Here is a 22,002-nt window from a genome sequence, read left to right as displayed (position 1 = left end):
ATTTACAAAAGAACGACTTCAGAAAACTCTGCCAGTTATCTTCTCTGCCAGTTATCTTCCCTACCCATCCTCAAATTTTGACCCTGCAATTTTAACAATTGCTATCTTGAGATTTGTTTAACATGAAAAACACAGCAAATAACATCTGTGAGATTCTGTAAAAATAATCTATGACTCTACTTAGGACAAGACCAGTACAAAGGTAAAACTGAGCTCTTAAGGAGCCATTCATAGTAGAGAAAAGACAAAAATGTTTCACTAAATATCACCTAAGTTTAATGGACCAGTCAATGAATCTCAAAACATCTCCAGATCTGCTAACCTAAATGACATCCAAGTGGCTTCTCTAATTTGTTGGATAATAGCAGAGAAACAGGAAATTAATTAAAGTTTTTACTCAGTAATTGTAAAATTGGAATTTTATAGCTGAATTTAATAAAATTAAATACGGGGAATTTCGCTGTTCTACATACCACAACTGAACAAGCTGGGAAATGTAAACAAATATTGCATTTTCAGTGCTAGGATTCCTTGATAGATGTTAGTTCACTGCCAGTAATATAAATTACATGGAAAATTCAATTAAATAGCAGCTTAAAATTTGTTATGAAATAAACCATAAGTAATGTACAATATAAAATAAAAGCCTCATAAACAATACAGCTAAGTGCGGACTCCTTCAGTGTTCTGACTTCTTGCTCTCAGACTATCATAACTTTTTGATTTGCACTTTTTGGTATGAGAAAAGAGCTTTTTTTCACTAAAACCTCTACTAATTGAAACAGGTTTTATTCAAGAAACTAATTTTGAAATTCTAGTGCTAAAAACTAATTTTGAAATTTAACTTACTGAAATTATTCCATTTTGAAATTATATCCTTGCAGAGTCAAAAAGAACTAGTTATAGAAGAGTTTCTGCAGTTTTTGTAGTTTTCAAATGCATAGATAAATTATAGATTGTTTTCCTATGTTAGCTGGAACTTTAAAGGCTAATTTTCAGATTATTTGAGATGGGAAATAAGAACTGATATGATAGAAATCAAATCAGTTTAAATCCTTAAGGTATAGTCTACTTGTCATCAGCCACCTTTCATCACTTTTTATAGAGTTCATAGTTTCTAGGTAATAGAAGTTACAGAAGTGTCTTAAACTAAAATTCTTACACCTTGACAACATTTTGCAAGTATATTGTGGGGGAAGAGAGGGAAAAGTATGTGAGACGAGCTGTGATAAAATCTATAGAAAAGGTAAAATGAAAAAAATAACACAGAGAAAAGCAGTAGAAGAGACAGACCTGAGTTTGTTCTCCTTGATGATTCCGCTTCTTCTGTGATCACATCGTGTAATGTACAGACATAGACAAAGGAGATGGGCGTGAGAGGATGTATTCAGAAGGTTAAAACTGACACAGGGAAAGGGCCAAAAATTGTTTTAGAGAGAAGTCTGCAGAGCAGAGTTAGTAAGTGGAGAAAAAAAAAAAAAAAGACACTAGAAGAAAAAAGAAAGCTGAGAAAGAAGTGGTTAAACTACTGTTGTTAGAAAAGAACAGCAAAGACAGAGTTAGTATAGAAGCTGAGGAAATAATAAAAGTTATAACTGACAGCAAAGTCAATCCCTGTAATGATGCTGAAGAAAAAGACGGATAGTAAAAGGTATGTTAACTATCATAAATACTTTTGTTCATGACTTCAATTTTTTGAATGTTATCTACTTGAATGCAAATATTATTTTTCTCTTTCAAATATTGAACACTCAGTTTAATGTTCAAGGGACTCGTATTGTTAGATTTTTCAGTTATTAAATTATTGTGATTTATGCTGAACCAAACTTCAGATACCAAAACAGAAAATAATTTTTTTTTTTTTTTTGTAAATGTATGTACAAGCTCAGACATTTCAGAATCCACATAACACACTCTGGAAAGGACTGCATTATTGTAATGCCCTGCCAAAGGCAAAATTATCAAGACCAAAACACAGAACATGTGAAAAGAGAATGTATAGCTATTAACTCTCATGGCCAGCTCAGGATACTTTTTCAGAACCACTGTTGGTCTCATGTCACAAAAGTCTAAGTTACTACAAATGCATGCAAGTCAAATTCCAAAGCAACTATCTCATTACTTACGTTATTACTTCACATTCAAAAGCACACTGCCATTTTAGACACAGAAAACATCTGAGAGACAGTGCCATGCCATGTACTGAAAATCTACTTGTAGCAAAAGAATGGGAGGAATTCATCTTAAAAAGTAATAATAATTACAAAGAACTGTGAAGCCACTGTTGCTAGCAGAACAAATGCTTTCTCCCAAAAATCATCAGAAATAGAAAAAAAAACCCATAAACTTGGCCTAATTTCAACATGCAGTTTTCTAATGATTCACAAAACACTGCTCATAAATCATTAATGCTGAAGATACTAGATAAAGTCCAGAAAGTTTTACACACCATATCTGTAATTTTATCGGCATTTTACAGTCAATATCAAGATGCCATTAAAAAAATGCAAAATTAGATTAAGCAACATAAATCAGTAAAACAAAATCAGTAAAACAAAATTAAACCAATTAAACCAAACACCACCAAATTTTATCTGATAACCATTGTCTTCTTTACTTCAACAATTTTGTATTATAGCGTCAGATAATATTTAGATTATATTTTAATCTACTATCTAATGCCAAGACTGTACCAAAATTGTTGCAAAACCAAGAAGCTTGAAACATACATAATTAGAATTCATTTTAAGCAATTAAATTTGCTTACAGAATGAGGGAAAAGCCATATATGAGATATATAGTGTGAAAGCATAGCAGCTGTCAGTTTTGACAAAAGTTGCTATGTCTTTACATGTTAAAAAAAACAATAATAGAGTATAAATATATTTTTATCATGGCAAGTACAAAAAATCTGTTGGAAGAAATACAAATAAGCAAATAGAAAGATCTACTTCTCTGTGTCATGTTACACTCATACTAATGTAGCTATAATTGCTGTAAGTGCCAAATAAATAAATAAATCAATATTAGCACTACCAAAACACAGGTAAAAGTATTCAAAATGTTCTGAAAATATTTTATATTACTTATGTATAGCCCTGTAGTAAGAATTCCTACTATAGTAAAACCAGTTATTAGAAAGTCTCTACCGATACCCCACTGTCCTTGGTTTATTTTTTAATATCCATAAGAATGAGTAGTTTTGAGACATATACTGCAGTAAGATAAATCCTTCTCTACAAATTTTCAAAGTATTGAATCACATTATTTCCAATCTTGGAATATGTCTGGTAAGATAATGCAAGGTATTCTAGTAATGCCAGACAGACATAACTGAATAACAAGGAAGGTCTCTTTGAATATTTTAGAATCAAATGACCAATATTTGCATGCATATCAGTCAAATATACCAATGCTTTTTAAAAATAGCCTTTTTTAAAGCCCTCATGCAAAGTATTTGTTATGAAAAAAAATATTTACATATCAAAGTGGCAATGAAAAATAATTATTAATTACAAATATTTTTCAGTTTTAGATTTTTACTTATCAAACATATTAGAAGAATAATTCTAATAGAAGTCAGGGGGGAAAAAAGATAATAGTAGCTGTCTCACTGTAGATACCTGATCAACTGCTACCTCAACTATTGAGATAAATGGATCATAATATTTTTGTATTTATTGTTCGAAATATGAAAGAATTAGTAGAAGTTGTGGCATGGTAATGCACCAACTTCTTTCAAATAATGATGTGAACAAGAAAGTACTAACAGACTGATTAATTTAAAAGCAGTATGACTTATGTGAATCACTTCTTCTCTTGACTCAGATGCCACGCCACAAATCTCAAACAATAATTTGAAAATTCTCTGTTTCTGTAGCTTTTAATCTACAAAATAATCTTTTTTGATAGAAACCACTTAATTGCAAGAATAAAACTATGTCACCAGCTCCATTAAATTTACATCACATCAATAGTCAGTCTCCATTTGTAGATACTGATTTTTTGTGGAACTAGCATTTATTTGCATCAATTGTTCATCTCAGTGTATGAGAGTAGTATGTATAAGGCTATTATATACAGATTTAGAAACAAATTAAAATCTCAATAAATAAACATAAAAAGTTATCAAAAACTTAAAATCTGAAACGTGCCCAAAATAAGTACCATCTCTTTTATCATGCTTTGACATAGAACTGTTCATTGTAAGTAACATCACCCATTGAAGGAAGTATTTGGGAACTCAGTGTTCAAAAAAACTTTACATGGCAAACACACCCAGCTAAAATTCTTAAAGCAGCAGAGGACAGAGAGACATAAGTTAATTACTCTTCTTTTTTTCCCTCAAGAGTTTTCTTAATTTCATTTTTATCTTTTTCTAAAACCCAAAGATCTTTCACTGCAAACAGAAGCTCAGATTTGTAAAGTCTCATTTTTGGACACTCTTCACAAAATACGATCTGCAATAGCACAGTCAAATAAGCATCATCTTAAAACACAGAAGAGACTCAAAGACAGAAATGCTCCATAGAATCTGTATGTACCATAAATTTTTTTGTCATTAATCTGAATGAGATTAGTCCTGAAGACTGATATAATACATTTAACTCTCAGGGAAGATTTCCCCTGACACAAATCAAACTCTGCAATGCTAAGGATACATATATACAAGAGTAGATAGAAAAAGCTGAGAGTACAAGTATTTGTTAGCAGAAAATTTAGACAAAATGGCTATTTTACTACATTGGGATGTGAATAAAATCAATATTAATTAATGATCTTTAAAAGCATTAAGCCACAACTAGACACAGTGCCTGTCCCACACTTCTGAAATTTTTTAATGAGGCTTCTCCCTCTTAGTTATAGTTCTTTACCTTAAAGCATAAGCCTATACACACAAAACAGCATCTATATACTGGATGTATGCTGACATTTTTACTCAAAAATACAGCAAGAGAATACACGAAAGACTAAAGCAATACATTTAATTCTGCAATTACATAATATAGATATATGTAATATACACTATATAAAAATCACAATAGGTAAAGACAGTAAGTATGAAAAATCTTACTCTTATCCAAAGACAAGGATAGTAGAAACAATGGGAGAAAATAACAGAAGAGGAAATTGTAAATATTCTCAGTATCATAAACTCTCTAATTCAAATTAAACCATGTAGATTGCATAGCTTTTTCGTAAGTCTCAAGAGATAAAATAAATGAAGAATCCAGAGAGAGATTTTATTGTTTTGCTTCTCTGAATAAAGTTCATATGATAATTTTATAAGGGGGAGAAAAGACAAAATAGTAACTCTTTACAATATATTAATGCAGTATAGTTACACATTGGACTGGAAATAGTATGAATCCTGAGAAGGCAATTACCTCTCTCTCTCTCTGCTCTATAATCACTTTGCCTTTTCCAACCCATTTCTAACCATATCTCCCTTTTCATAATTTTCAGTTTCTCATACTGTCAATTCTGACTACAAATTTCTATTAAAATGAATACAATTTTGAATTGTTTTTGACTACTCTTTTCACACCAGTCAATTGAATTCATGGTAAGAGATAAGCTACAATTAGTTTTCAATACATAACATTAGATTTCTGAAAGTCTTTGCCTATGTAGCTGTCATGGCATAATCCTGCCCAGGAAAGAGACTTAAATGTTCCACACTCAAAAATAAGCATGACTCCCTTTAAACTGAAAGTAAATCTGTTCATCTAAAGACTTGCCATTTGTAAGCATGCACTATCTTTACATTTTCTGATGTGTTTAACCCACCCTTGCTGCGATTTCTCTAAAACTTTGTTTTACTTCCATATTTTACATGAATATGCCTTTCCCCAAAATAATTACAAGGACACTCAATTTTTACTTAATTCCAGTCCAAGATTTATAAATCCATTTTAACTACCCTGTGTCATTTTGTTCAATAATATTAATATATGTCAGCACTTTGTGACAGTTCTGTTCTTAAACTGCACCTTGAAAATCAAATGTTTCTGTGGCAAAGGTTGGATATTTGATGACACTGCAATGTTCTCAACAGCCAGTGATAATGAAACCAATACAGGATAGTTTTAGGTAATAGTCATCAAATCCACTGCCTCTCTGTAGGAAAAACAGGGGAAAGCAAATACTGTTTTCTTCGCTATCTTACAAAGGCAGTTTCTGCATTTTCGCTTCGGGTTGGAGACACAGGTTGCTAGACCATATTCAGCTTCCAATATTTTGGATCATGAGACAGAACACAAATGATTATCTGTGCTATGGTACCCTAAACTATGTCCTTTTTCCCTTTTAATTACCTTGATGGGTTCAAAAGACACTAGTGATGATACTGATGAAAATTGCTTTTTTTAAAAAAAACAGTATCCTGCCTAGCCTTATCTGTATCAGTACAGGTAACATTCTCTACACGCAACCTTCTTTTCCAACTTCGTTTCTGAAGGCCTCACATATAAAAATGCAAAACCATGTAAAAATATTTGCCTGCTGTACTTTATTTTTTCTTTTCTTTTCACTGACAAACAAAATCTGATTAGAGGACCAGAGTTCTATTCACTTTCTTTCAGATACCATCTGTCACAGCTCAGATATAGTGGTGAGTGCTGAAGGTACTTAATAATCTCAGGTATGAACAAGTAACTGTTTCTCATGATTTTTGATTTAGTGGTGTCCTAGAATGCAGTATTCTCTGTCTGAGTGGTGACATTAGCTAAAGGAAGGGAACTGATTGAAAATATGGCTTGAATTTTTATATTATGCTTACCTACGATTCTGTAGTTTTACCCTTCCAATCTTTCAAAATCTTTGCATATATACAGTTGAATTGGACATATGCATAACACTAATTCTGAAAATTGCATCAGAACTTAGAGCTTAAAGACACTGTTAAAAAAGAAAGCACATTGATTTCTGACATTCAGGAAGAGAAATCTTACCATCATCTTCTACTGAAAAGTCTTCAACACAAGAACCATTTTGCCATGTTATTTGACAACCTTTAATTGTCCTCAAAAAAAATTGATAATCCCATTTCTATTAATGCATATTGATTGACTATTAATGCTTTACAAGTTACAGTATTATCGTAATTTTTCTGGGGGTTGAAATTATTTTTGTTAACTATTCAGGCTTTTCTCCACAATTTGCTCACAGATCTCAGTTTTTCACTCATGGTACTTACAAATAATCAATGCTTATTTGTTTTTCACTCATGGTACTTACAAATAATCAATGCTTATTTGTTCTCCCAGGTTTTCTTAGCTATACTACTGCCACGGCACTGGTTAGGTTAAATTCTTAACAGACAAACTACACTTAAAGACAGTATAAGCTTTCATAACAGCTCATATCAGCAAACTCATCAACAGATGAAAAGGCAATCAAAACAGGGGACTATGAGGTGTCCCTATTCTTTCTTGCCTCCATTGCACCCTCTGCACTCAGGGACTGTTTTAGTAGTATCGCTTCACTGTTTTCTATGCAGATAGAACATTTAAAGCATTCTCAGATTAAAGAAACTGCAAGTCCTTGCAGAGGGTAAATGCCATATTGTAAGGGTTCAAGGAATTTGAAGCTTCCATAGGTAGGCTGCATCACAGTTATATCATGGTAACAGATATAATACTCCAGATGTGAGTACAGTGTTATGGCACCTTCTTCTAGATGTCCTGACTGCTATGCCTCAAAAAGTAACAGTGGTGTGCACACATAGCCAGTCCTGGAAGTTGCATTACTCCAGTCCTATCACTGAAGTACATAAAGCTTTTTGACAGATTCAGTTTGCAAAAGCATCTGAGGAATGTAGGGATGTGTCATTTGAGGCCCATTGCAGGTTGTTCAGATCCACCTCAGATGTATCATTATCCCATGCACAAGACATTACTGATAACGTAAATTAAAACAGAAGTTATGTTCTTATCAGGCATCAGCCCTCACAGAAATATTTACAGACTGTAAAGTGAAGAACACAACTTTTAAATAACTTTGTGTCTATTCTAGACTTTGACAAGTGAGAGTGTGGCTTTTCAAACCAGATCTGTGTGGAGATCAGTGGTTCAGTTCCAGAGAGAAAAATAGCTAGAAATCAAATATCTATCATTTTAATATACAGAACACCTGTAAAGTGAGAACTTTTTGTTGTTCATATTTGATTCTGATTTCTATTATTCTGCTGGTTTTGTCTTTTGATTATAAGATATTATAAGATTTTACTCATGTTCCAAAATGTATAATGCCCCAAGAGTAGCCATCTAAAAAATAAGTTACTTCTTTTTAAAATATGGAGATGGTGGCCCTAAAATTACTGCCAATAACTATAAATAAATTATCTGTCTAAAACACAGTCCTAAGCCCACCTCAGCTGGGAGATGGAGTTAATGATCCTACTTAGATACTACATAAGGGAAAAGTCAGGGCAGAGGCACTATTCTGCTCAACTCTTCCTGGAAAGACAACAGCGCAGATGTGCAGACATTGTATTTTTATTCTATCATGCAACAGTTAAAACAGCTGGAAAAGAAGATATCGCACATTCTGATCCAGATTCTTATAAACAGTATTTGTTTTATCCTGTAACTTCTTCTGATGCATCAAAAAGTTGGGGAACAGGAATTGCAAGTGCACATCTGGACTTTTACAGCTATGTTGTCGAATTCCTAGGTGAGAATCAAGAAAGATTTTGCTGGTTTTCTTCAGTTCTGAGTCTTGCACTTTCAGCTGTACAATAGTTGAACTTCAGCAAAACACTTGGATATTATCAGTATTATATTATTATGTAGGTGAGATTACACTGTTAATTTAGGAGGTGATTTAGCTAGCCAATCTTGTAAATTTTAATTTGTGTGACTGGGAGAAGGGATGTTATTAGAGTGAGACAACTAATATGCCCAATAGAGTTATTTGCAATAAAAAACTGAAGCAAGGCATGCTTGCAACTCAAAAATCACATTCACTTGAGTAGATTGGATCAATCTTTAAATACAGGATGAAACCTGCAATATAAAGATCCCATTTCCCTTTCCTTTCCTTTTCTCCTCCCTACCTTTTCTACTCCTTTAAGTGTATAAATTCTATTCCTTTGCAACTGTATAAATCAATGTGATTAAGACCTTTTATTCTATGATTACGAAGACAGAATACTATTATTATAATCATTATTATTACTAGGTTTACATTTTATTGCTATGCATTTGTAGGAACAAAGATAGTGGAATAATTGAACTTGCCATTTGGGGTGAAAGAAAGTTTATGATAGTTTTTAGTTTCAAAAGAAATCCATTCACTTACAGAACGGAGGAAAGAAGAGATTTTTTAGATTCGAGCATTTCCAAGTATGAAGATATAAACTGGAACATTATTTCTGGCATGTGTGATAGTGAAAGAAAGTTTCAGATTTAAGTCTGTAGAAGATGATTTTCCCACCATACATGCAGTAGATACCTTGGTTTGGTCAACTAAATAATCATAGATTATACTTGGATTCCTGAGGCTCGCACAAATATATTGTCATAACAAAATTCAAAACTAAAAAGCAAACTATGTCTAATATATTGCCAGAAGACCTCTTTTCTAATGTATGTGCATTCTAACACAATTGTTTACAAAAGCAGATCTATTTTGGCTATTCTAAAACAAACTATGTAATCTAGACGGTCTCTACATGCTAAATATTTCACACCAAAGTGAAAAAATAAGGTACATAAAGCACACACGCATTACAAAAGCATGAAATGTGGTTTTATAGTCTCATGCTTTCATGTGGTTTTCCAAACCCTGACAAACCTGTCTCAGAATGGTGTTTCTTTTTCGGCAATGGTTTGTCATCAGTTATTGTACCATTCACCTTTTTCTGCTGGTCTTCCCATGTAACTTCTAGTGTAAATCAAAAAACAAAAATCAGAAATATTATGTAACTTACATTATAATACACCTAATATCATTTGGGACAACTTGATCTAAACAAATGTATTATGATTAACAATAAAATTTAGATTAGTTCTTAGAGGCCGGGGGTGAAGAGAATTATTACACATCTTAAACATCCTGGAACAGCACATTTTATCCGAAAGTTAGTATCTATGTAACTTGTCAAATATTCTGCTGTCTTTAATATTTAACAACTGGTATTAAAAACAGGGGCTTGTTTACACAATAATTTGGCCCATTTTTAAAAGTTTGTGTTCTACATTCTATAGCTTCTTACATTATCATTGTGTTTCTGTAAGTTATACAGGAAGTTAGAAATATTTTGGTTAAAAAGTTTATGCAAAGATATAATTAACAAAATAACCAACCAAACAAAACAAATTAACAACCAAACAAGCAAACAAACAAAAACCTATACAAACAACCACGTGTGCCTAATTTAAGTTGAAAAAGTTTTTAACAATTAATTCTTAAGTCAAAACTAAGTCAGATTTATTTTCAAAACCTGGAACTTGATTTAAATGAAGTTTTTAATTTGGACAGATTAAACTACTCACTAAGAACTGTTGCACCAATCATTCCTGTTTCTGAAACTGGCATTTCTGATGTAACTGCTCAGGAAAAGAGCTATAGATTGAAGCATGTACACAGAACTACATTCTCTAGACTTGAGAGCTGTTAGCATTTTGAGGTTGTCAAATGGTTTTTTTTACATTTTAATTCTCTGTCTTCTGAAAAACTAGGTAGTTAGCATAAATATTATCAGTTTTAAACCCTTTGGAATCTCATGGCAAAACCAAATTTACACCAATTAACCGGAGAGATCCAACACTCCAAGCTCCATTTTTGCTTTGGGCTGTTAAGAATCTGCTTATTTTGCTTATCTCTAAAGGGTGAAGCTCCTCACAACCACTGCCCACACATGTTATCACTTTTATGGTCACAGAAATAGCCAAAGATGGAGAATAATATGACAGGTATGGAAAACATTTTTAATCTTACCAATTCAAAGTAAATTGACACAAAATATTTTAGCCTATGACTTTATTACTATTATTTTCCTTTTTCAAGAAAACTGATGAATATCTAACATTCAAAATGTAAACATGTGAAAGCGTTTGCATGTGAACATGTGAACTGTATGCATCCTGCAGCCTTCTTCTCTGTGGCTGTTGCTGGTCTATGACAAGCTGTTGTCCTATAAAAGACTGCTTTGATTTTTGAAACGGATGGAAATGTAGGTTTAAGTAAAATTGTCACTGTAATGATTTCATGACACCAAAGATATGCAAGGTGAAACAGACTCTATCATCTTTGAAGTACCATGTGTAGTGAGTACCAAATGAGAAATTTCAAACAGAACATTCTCTTCCAAACCATTGAAATAAAATCTTAATATTATTATTCCTAGCAAGAATGTGATTATTTCTTGTTCTCTGTGAATATACATAGCTCACAATAAAATATCTACTGATGTCATTTATCCTTTCTTTTTCTCAAATGAGTCCAGAAGTATCTTCTCAACTAGCAAATCAAGAAACTCAACGACCCTAGTAAAAACTACTTTTTAATTTAACGAATAGTTAGTCACTGCTAGAAAAAAATACCATTAATTGTAATTCAGGCCAAATAGTGGAGATTATACTTAGAATAAGATAAAAAGTAGTCATACAGTAATCTAAAGGAATTTTTCATTATATAAACAAATCATCTAAATACTGAAGAATATCAGGAAGTCCAGTGATTTCCATGCTATTTTAATGCAAATTTTATAAGACTCTCTCACTCTCTCTCTCTCTGAGTCTAGGTCAGAGTCCTTTTCAGAGCTCCTGGTTTGGTTCTGAACCTAAAAACTCTATTGTCTCAGCCACCAAAATCACTTACTATAAATAAGTTCTCTATCAAAATAAAAGCTTTACTAAACCTTGATAATTCTTTGAGAGCCCAGAATCTAGAAAATAATTAACCCTCTTGGTAACACTCTGTAATAACATTTGAACTGACATGAGGAAATAAAAAACAAATACAAATATAATCCTTTGAATAAATAGTTTTGCCTCATGTTAGCCTTAAAAAGAAAAACAAAAAAACATTACAAAAAGCAAGACAGGCTACTATATGTTTTTGAGGAAAGTCATAGCATGAGCATGCAGACACTTCCAGAAAAGGTTCCAAATGACCTCTTTTCTATAGCTTCAGTTATATTTATGGCCTATCAGCATTAAATTCAAATGGCTGTTTAGTTTTATCAGCAGTTAAGTACAGCATTTATATTGAGTATACAGGGTTGGCAGTACTCCAGATCAAGTGAAAAGCTTCACTGACTTCTAGAACATTGCAAGAGTTTTACTAGTAATGGTTATTTTTTTTCAATTGAGAAATAAAAATAGATATACCCATTGAATTTAACCAAATATTTGACCTTGTCTTCAACATGTTCTAATTTAATTTCCATTTCTATGTTTTACAAAGATGAGAAAATATGTTTTAAGAAGAGCTTAAAGGACAGCTTTCTTTTTGGGAACTAACACAAGATGCTGAAGCTTATTCAAAATGCCAAAATGTCAGTGGTGACCATATACTCTCTGATTAGGCAAATAAGTTTAGTGAATAATGTACTTTACACAATGTGGTTTCTAAAATCTCATTTTTTTTCCCCAAGACAAAGGGCCGCCATCTATTCCCTTGTTGTTTTAACCAAAGCCAACTTTGGTCAAATAGTAAATATTTTGAAAGAAACCATATATTTTCTAGATCATCAGCATCCTGTTATCACTTTCACTTTCCATAACATAAACTTCATTCTATCGTCTGTTGTGATAATCAGCTTTGACTTATATATAAAGAGAGATGAAAAATTATTAAATATTTATACAAAAAGGTCTTATATAGATTACATAAAATATGGGATTCTTGAGTCAGAGTATTTCAATCAGCTGGTGCACCCTTAGGGCTAGAAGCATTTGACAGGTGCCCAGTGCAGATTTTTCCCACCAGTATGAAATGGACAATCATTAAATGCAGTTGTTTGGACTGAATTGTTGCACCTTCCCCTGGGTGCTGCACACCACAGTGAATAATGCAGCTGGGGTGACACTTGGTGTGCCATTCCCTGAGAGAATGACACTCACCTGTGCTGCCCGGGCGAGGGGGCGTGGTGTGCTCCAGTACAGTGTGAAGTACAATCTCAGCATTTCTTACACTTTTGTTTAGAATATTTAATATGAAAAATATTTAAAATGTGCAAATAATATATGAGAAGAATAGTTGCATATATTTAGCTTTTCAGAATTTCTAACCATGACAGCTTAACACCAGAAATGTTGCAATTGAATTAGAAATGATGCAGCAAAGTGCAGAAGCACAAGATGATGCAGCAAAATACCAGATACTAATGATGAGTATTTTTCTATGCCAATACTCATCTCCTCTCTTCTTTTCTCAATACTACAAACAGTAATAGTTTTTCTCACAACTACCCTTTACTTGAAACATTATGATATATTTTCTCTTTTACTGGAATTTGTCTTTTTTTTTTTTTTAATTAAATCCACTTCACCTTTTATCTTTTTTTCAGCACCTAACATTTCTGGGATCCAATTTTTATCAGTGCGTTTCTAGTTTCAGACTTGATTAGGTTATCATAAAGTCTTCACTTTTTCATTAGGACATGCTTAATTTAGTAATCTTTTTCTGCAAATTAAAAGTATTCAGAACTTCTTTCTATTTTTAATTTTATATAAAGAATGTTCAGAAAGAAATTATGTTATTAATAATATATAGTGACAACTACTGTAAAATTAAGTCAAAGGTGGATTTGGCTAGTGCTTCTTAAACCAATGCAGCACAATAAGAAGTCATTAAAACTGTGAGATAAACTGTCAAAAGATGAGAAACTATTTTGAATAATATACTCAAGATCTCAACTCGTGCATTAAGAATACAAGAAGAACTAATGAAGACTAAATTCATGGCATACATGTTTTACTTTTTACAAAACAAATTCCCTAAGAAAATTAAAGAGACATCAGACTCTGGAGCTCAAAGAGAGAGAAATATTTTCGGTGTGTCAAACCTCTACTAGGGGAAAGCAAATGGCTTCAAATCATGATGCATGAATCCTCTGAGATGTACTAAATTGTATCTGGAATTAATCCAGTCCCACCTTGCAGCACCAGTGTGCTGCTAATGGCATCAAGGCCAACTCGAAGTGACACAAAGGCAGCAATCAAGATTTTATGCCAGACTGCTGATGTTCCTACTCCAGAGAAACCTTCAGGTGCCTCATTAAAACTGTGTTGATGCTTCCCTACCCTGATGTAACAGGAACAAGACTCATACAGTACCCAAAAATAAGTAGGAACACACATAGTCTTTTTCTGACAAATACAGAACAAGACCCCCTGCCTCCCCAGGTAACCCACAGCCAACCTGAGGACAAAATTTTTTAGCTTCCTCTTTTGTCACAGTAACAGTTGATCTACAATTTTTTCTCCATACACTGGAAGAATATTTTATAGAATGTTTCTGTATCTTAGGGAACAAGGCATTTATCTGAGACATGATGATCTGTCTTTCCTTCAAAATCTTAAATGCTTCTTAGAACATTTCCCTGAATGCTGACAAAGTGTGGACCATATAAAGGCAGGGATACACACACACATATGTACAGACAACCTTCACATGAAAATCATTTCCAAATTAGTGCCAAATCAACTAATGAATGCTAAGAAATGTTATAAAATTTTAAAATAAATAAATTGTACATTAATGGCTTATATAATGGTTTTTAATGAGTAGAGTGTTCCAATAAAATTTCTGACATATCTTAATTATTTATTGCTTTGAGTTCATCTTTCTTACTGAACTACATACACATTCTGCAAAAAAAGTAAAAAACAAACAAAAAAACCCCAATACCCAAAACCTGAGCTTCATTTCCTCAGGCTACAGTTGGAATACATCAAAAGAACTTCAATGTAAATCATCGGGTCAGCAATAAAAATACTGCAACATATCTACATTTCATATTATTGTTACTAGCATTAAAAACATAACAGTGCACTGTATATTATTCCTTACTCCAGAAATATTTTCTACAAGCTGACTCCAAGGCTACATTCATTATTTGTAACTGTAAATCACTTAAGTCTAGTTCAGTAGCAGTCTCTTCTTATCATATTCTCTACCTGAAAATGCAGCCAATTATATTTCAAATTTATATTTTTAATTTTTTTTGCTAGTGGATTCCATTATATGGTGAATAAATTGATTGTAATCTTCTATTGCTTATTTTTATGAAAAGTTTTAGATATACTCAGGCAAGGTCTCAGAGAGCCCTTGCTGAAATAACAATCAGTAAAGTTATAGCCTATCTTTAGCTAAAAATCAGAGTAACATGTTGCTACTTTTATAAATGCAATGGATTTGTAAAACATAAAGCAACACCAGACAAAAATTCATATTCCAAATGGCTGAGAAGAAAGCAGTTAATGTTACATTAAACATGAGTACATTAATATTTAGTAGAGTATATTTAAATAACACAAAGACATTATTTGTAAGCCACTATCAAGACTTTTTTTTCCAGTATAATTTCGAGCATGGGGAGGAGTTGTTTTTTTGTTTCACATCTTTTTTCATGTTTTTAAACTACAGCAGCTTTGCTCCCTCTTCTGGTTGTATGCCTGCACCACTGCAGGCTGCGTTAGAGCAGGGCCAGTCTCAGTTGCTTCTCTGGGACATGTGGAAGGACAGCTCCTCCAAGTCCCTTGTTTAGATAAGCTCTTCAGGGCATATCGGCAGGACTCATTTAAGGGGGAAGAAACAGACAACCTATGAGGGAGATGAAGGCACCCCGCAAAGATACCACTGTTGTTTATGTAGATTCCTGAGGCACAAGTCATAGCAGACTGGGCAGCCAGGATCCTGGGTAAGCTTCGCTATACACTTGAACAGAATTCACAGAATTCACTGAATGACTAGGTTGAAAGAGACCTCTGAGATCATCTAGTCCAATCCATGCCCTAACTCCTCAACTAAACCACGGCACCAAGTGCCACATCCAGTCTTTTCTTAAAAACATCCAGGGATTGGGACTCCACCACCTCCCCAGGCAGACCATTCCAGAACTTTATCACTCTTTGCATGAAAACTTTTTCCTAATACCCAATCTATATTTCCCTTGGCACAGCTTAAGACTGTGTCCCCTCATTCTGTCAGCTTCTGCCTGGAGAAAGAGACCAACCCCCACCTGACCACAACCACCTCTCAGGGAGTTGTAGAGAGTGATAAGAATATCTACCTGACTCTCCTTTTCTCCAGGCTAAACACCCCCAGCTGTTCCTCATAGGATTTGAAGAGTTTCAGACTCTTCACCAGCCTCGTTGCCCTCCCCTGGACACACTCAAGCATCTCAACATCCTTCCCAAACTGAGGGGCCCAGAGCTGGACACAGCACTCACAGTGTGGCCTCACCACTGCCGAGTACAGGGGGAGAGTGACCTCCCTGCTCCTGCTGGCCACACCATTCCCATACAGGAATACTTGTCCTGCTTATATCCCTCTCCCTCAGCAGCCACACCTGGTCTACTGAAGACCAGACACTGGGCTACACGGATTTTTAGTCAGGAGCTGGTATGGCAATCCTCATAGTGCTGCACTAGGTAAACACAATAAAAATCAAAATATCTCTAGAATTTAATGAATAATGAATTTAAAAAAAAAATTACAAGTAATGTCCAAAAATAGTCATGGAGCAAAGTACAAGCTTCTGCTCTACACCTCTTTTCCATAGTGTCTCCTCAGTTTGCGTTTCCATGTCCTGGATGTCAGGGAATACTCTATGCATGCAAGGAAATGTGAACAGCCTATAAATTCACTATGCAGAATGCAGAAGGCAAGGTTTAGATTGATATAGGGTTTAGGATTTTCTTTCCATGTTATTTTTATATTTATTGAAAAAAACTTATAGTAAGTCTTCAAACATTTTCTAAGAAGAAAATAAAAATAATTTTGTATTATATGATTATATACATGTCACAAACACACACAAAATAGAAAAGCTCTGCAAGCAATCGCAGGTGCTCTACCCTTTTCAAATGCAGCTAAGACTGAAGCTTATGCTATCAGTCTAAAATATAAAAAAAGTCATTCTGCTCACAAAAAGGGTCTGAAAGCCAGTAGATGTCAGCACTAATACCAACCAATAAAGAAAATATATTCAGTGGCTTACAAAAAGATGAAAACCACAGATTTGTTTCTTCTGAAAGCTCTAGGTTTTTCTGAATGTCAATTACTACTACTTAATAACATAAAAGTTTTCTTATTGCTCACATTTGCATGCAAATTTACATGAAAATTGTACATGCACCTTTAAATGCAAATACAGTCTGCACCAAAAGGCTGTTTCATTCTTCTGCATTACTTCTCAAACATTAGGCTAGTAACCAGACAAACCGTGTTTGTTTAGCAGATAAAATGACATCCTATTGTCACATACCAGTCTTAGAAATGCCATGTGGTATTGCAGTGTACTTTCTAAAGACGCAAACTCAAATTTCTTATAAGTAAAATTTGAAGGTATTTATTGTCAAGTTAGTATCTAGACTCTTTCTCATCTATAACATCTAAAACATGGTAGTTTTAGACCTAAATTTGTAAAATAGCCCCTATATCAAAAGGAATTTCAATAGAATGTAGGTTCTTCAGTCTAGAGCATTTTACTGGTACTTTATTTTTACTGGTTTGTGCTGTTGTCTTGTGGGTTTTTTTTAAATTTCATTCCGTTTCCAGGATGCAAATTGAAGTTATGTGCCTGTCTACAACTAGCACAATCTAACCAGGTCTATACTTTATTTAAACCTTACTTTACTTGAACTAGAATTTAATTAAAATGCAATATTTCTCTAGGTACTCATAACACATAGGAATATGTTAAGTATTCTTACAGCCCATGTAAAACACATCCAGTATAATTTCTCATGCAAAATTCTGAAGATGTTGTGGTCTCTTAGTGAAGTCTGGAGTCATTGAGACAGAGGAAGAAAAAGCGCCCTAGGAGTCTCACAGCTGTCATGTTCAGTAGTACAGGCAAAGTGAGGCCCCAGTTCCACAAATCCACAATTCCACAATAGTTCTTAGAATGGAAAAAGGTGCTTGGATCAGCCACCAAGATGAGGGAGCCCTCTGGCCTGACAGAAACCTACTTGTTTTTCAAAAAAGCGTATTTGAACACTACTTCTGCAAGTCAGTTTAAGCAGGTCCATCTGTCATCACTTCCCAGGCTGGAGTTTCTGGCTAGTTTGCCCTTCAGTCACCTATATTCTTTAGATTGTGTCTAAACTGTACAATAGTTTAGAATAATGTGGAATACAACTCCTTCAGGCATCCAGACTGCTCACAGAGTGGTGGGACTCCCATGCATGAGGAAATCAGAGTGTACAGAAAGGGCAGGACTGAGATTTGGGTCTTGTCTTGCTATTAACTCAAGACACAAATATATTCCAGACACTTCTCAGTCTGGGAGGTGAGAACTGCAAGGCATTCCTGATTCCCATAATATAGACAAAGCTGTAATGTAATGCTATAAAATATTCTGAAGAGTTAGAAAATATGAAATACTTTTTGCTTTGGTAACTAAATCATCTTCTATGCACTCTAAATTAAGACAGTAAAGGGCAGAATTACCTGGATCCTTTTCTCACAAACTCAAATGATCAAAAGATATCATACAAAATACATGAAAGAGAAATGCAAAAGACCTGAGGAACTATGGAAAGGGATGACAGTTTGGGTAATAAATATTTGAAATTCAGTAGTAGACACTGATCATTCTTTTGGAGCGTAAGAGCTCTGCAGAAAAAAAAATTCTAAAACATAAAATGGATGCCTTAGAGAACTTAATAAAATTATGAGACAAACTATCTAAATAGTTATTAGTAGTTAGTTTATTGTGCAATGTACATATTTCAGGCTCTATAAGTGTATAAAATATTGGTTTTGTTAAAGGAGTGGAAGATAAACCGAGAACAAAACCAACTTTAGCCTGACTAAATCACTGTTAATTGTTTTGCCAGCTTTGTCAGGCCAGTGGCAAAAGCCTCCAATCTTACTACAACTGGAATTTAGATCTTAAAAGTATGACACTGAACCATCTGGTAAGTAGCATGGATTACAGTTACAGCTGCAGACTCCCAGATTTGAATTCATTCAGGACTATGCTGGCACAGCCACCAGAGCAAGCAAGGTGACAGCTCTGACAGGCTGGTGACACAGCCCCTTCCCCGCAAAGACACTCAGTTTGGTCTTGCCTACACTTGATAATAAGAGACATTAGAAATGATGAGATTGTCTTTCCCAGACAACAAAGTAACCCAGGAAAAGAGAATCCCTGCTCTCCGGATATCTGTATTCCCTCTACTAAGTTGTTCTGGGGAATAGACAGCTAGGTGTTCCTGTAACAGAGTAACTGGGTCTATACCCCTTGTAGGCTCCTGGTAGAAATGGAACTGTAAGAGTGAATACCCAAATTTTAATAAATCCAAAATACTAACTAGTTTATATTTTATTCACTGGCAGAAGACATCAATGACACAAAATCTACGTGTAATAAGGTCTTAGAAGTACATGGAAATGTAGTAACATACTCCTTCAAAATTATCAAAGCAATTTAGAAGCATGAACTTGAGTAAAACTTCAAAGTAAGCTATAGTTGTTCATTGGAAATTTATTATTCTGTTTTTAGATAAGAAACCTAAATCTCCATGTTAACACTCCAGGGCTTTGAATTAAGCTTATTTCTACAGCATTTAAAGGGAAGAGAACATCAAATATGACTACAAAATAGACAATAGAAATGATTGCTAATAACATAAGCCTTTCTCTAGAAATATATGATAATTAAAATGGTCAGTTTTTTCTAGCCACATTAAAAAGTGCCAAGCTTGTGAAATATATATCCAAGTAATGTAAAAGAATATGACTTGACAGAAAAGTGGAAGACAATGCAGACAGTTTTGCAGGTGTCTGCAAACTCTACGTGGCCTCTTAAGGCAAGGCAGCCTAAGAATTCCAAAATAAGAAGAAATATAAACCTACCCCCTCCATAGCCAACCTGATCACATATCTGCCTAGTGTAAGCAATATCTTCCATAATACAGTTAGCTGCCAAAACATAAACTTAGGTAGATTTTGATTCCAATAAATATTTTTAAACCTCAGCTCAAAACAATTATATCAAAGAAATAAAACAACACACTGGAATTGAACATATGTGAACTTACTAATTTTGAGGTAGTAGAACTAAGCAACACACACATGCAGCAAAAAAATAAATTAAATTTCTCAAGCACCCACAATTCATAAGCAATATCATAATCAACTTGCCTTTTCGCCCATTAACAGGTGGGGTTTGATGTTTTTCCTCACAGTCTTTACAACATTAAAAACAGACAATGATGATTAACAGTTGGAACAGTTACTATGAAGAATACTGTAACTACAAGCACACAGAAACCTGTTGCAAGCTAGGTGAGCAAAATCCATGCACTAGGCTTGAGTTACCACAAAACACACAGAGTGCAGAGCACACAGCACACAGCACACTGAGCACCACAGAGACAGAATCATAACAAAAGCAATAAAAAAGTAAACTCTACATAACAAAAAATGGGAAGGATCTTAAACGACACTTTGAATGCCTAAGTGAGAACTAAAATTAAAAAAAAAAGTAAACCTGCTTTCCACCACTGAAATAATGAAATTACCCTAGCATCGAGAGTTTTGAGCATGTAATGAGTCCCATCACAGTAATTATTCTGGACTTTTTTTCATAGAAGAAAAGAGTAATCTGTATTTTCCTCTCTTAAATAACAATGAGAAGAGGGTTCAGGGCACAGGATTCAGACACTTACACTTTTAAGCAGTATTTAGCATCTTAGGCATACATTTGTATGCTAGTAATTTTTCCTACCAGCTAATACTAAATGTGTTTCTTGATCAACTCATCTTTTTTTTTTTTTTTTTTTTTTTTTTTTTTGTACCATACTTCCATCATTTTTGGTGAATACTAGCTGTTAATTAATTATGTACAACAGAATGTAACCTATTAATGAGGCATGTAAGTGCAAATGTATGCATTTATGATTCTTCCTTTGAAAGGGAAACTGAAGAACACAGAAATTATATCTTTAGATCTCTGCATATCTTTGAATCTGTACTGGGTGTTTCCTGAAATTAGAAGTTAAATTTATGTTTAAATACATGGTATTTGAGTGGAAAAAAAGTATTTGCAACTGTTTGACTTGATCATGAACTGTCAATTGTCATCACGCCACCAGCTGTCTTCCAAGCAGGATGGAGGACATCATGCAAAATGGTCTAAGTATTTCCACCTAATGCAGTTGCCTGCTAATTTTGTCCAGCATCAGTCTGCTTATGCAAACTAAGGGAAAAAAAACTGTCATGATACAAAAAAATTTATTTCCCTGCATGAAAAAATTATTAATGCAAAGTAGACTGTACCACATCTAAGAAGTACCCAACCACATCTGCTAAGTCTGTTACTTGAGCATAGTGACAGAGTAATTCCATTAAAAAAGTAAAACAGCTGGGTACTTTTTGTCATGTTGAATTATTTTTAGCATTCATAACTGGCAAATAAACTATGCTACCAAAAAAAATTGTGTGCTGTTCTTTCATAAAATTATAAAAATATTCTCTGTGTTTTATATGTTCAATATATTTACAAGCTGGCTGGTAAAGCTTCCCTATATACTCAGGAGAAACATATCTAAGGAAAAAGGTTCTTGTGGTCAGACAGACCTGCCTCGACCTCTGCCTCCTCAACTCCAGCATGCTTGTTTTCTTCATCTCCTGCTGCATTAGACAAGCAAGGGATGGGAGAAAAAGCAAGACAAAAACATGCATGCTTTGTTACAAGCTGTTCAAATAAAAGAAAAACATCAAACAAAAGACATCCACAATAACATACAAACCCTCATTCTGTGGCAGAAATTATTTTTTTTAGTGAATCAAAGATCAAATAAATTGTGCTTTTTT

The 22,002-nt window shown here is 33.9% G+C and overlaps 1 protein-coding gene across 50 annotated transcripts in view; it reads right to left on the bottom strand.

Annotated features, from left to right (window-relative positions):
* RIMS2 (regulating synaptic membrane exocytosis 2) overlaps positions 1-22,002 on the bottom strand; it is a 447,420-nt gene that overhangs the window by 102,356 nt on the left and 323,062 nt on the right. For 31 of the 50 annotated variants that reach the window (XM_072924886.1, XM_072924887.1, XM_072924890.1 and 28 more), the window contains one exon: positions 1,294-1,326. The exons of 15 other annotated variants lie outside the window; for them this stretch is intronic. In XM_072924886.1, coding sequence (XP_072780987.1) covers positions 1,294-1,326 — 33 coding nt within the window. Of the gene's footprint in view, positions 1-1,293; positions 1,327-9,798; positions 9,889-22,002 lie in introns of all 50 variants that reach the window. 4 more of the 50 variants (XM_072924864.1, XM_072924871.1, XM_072924892.1 and 1 more) reach the window with 2 other exon arrangements.

This window comes from Taeniopygia guttata, chromosome 2 (genome assembly GCF_048771995.1).
Source record: "Taeniopygia guttata chromosome 2, bTaeGut7.mat, whole genome shotgun sequence".
In the NCBI taxonomy this organism is placed as follows: domain Eukaryota; kingdom Metazoa; phylum Chordata; class Aves; order Passeriformes; family Estrildidae; genus Taeniopygia; species Taeniopygia guttata.
This window is presented reverse-complemented; position numbering and strand designations above follow the sequence as displayed.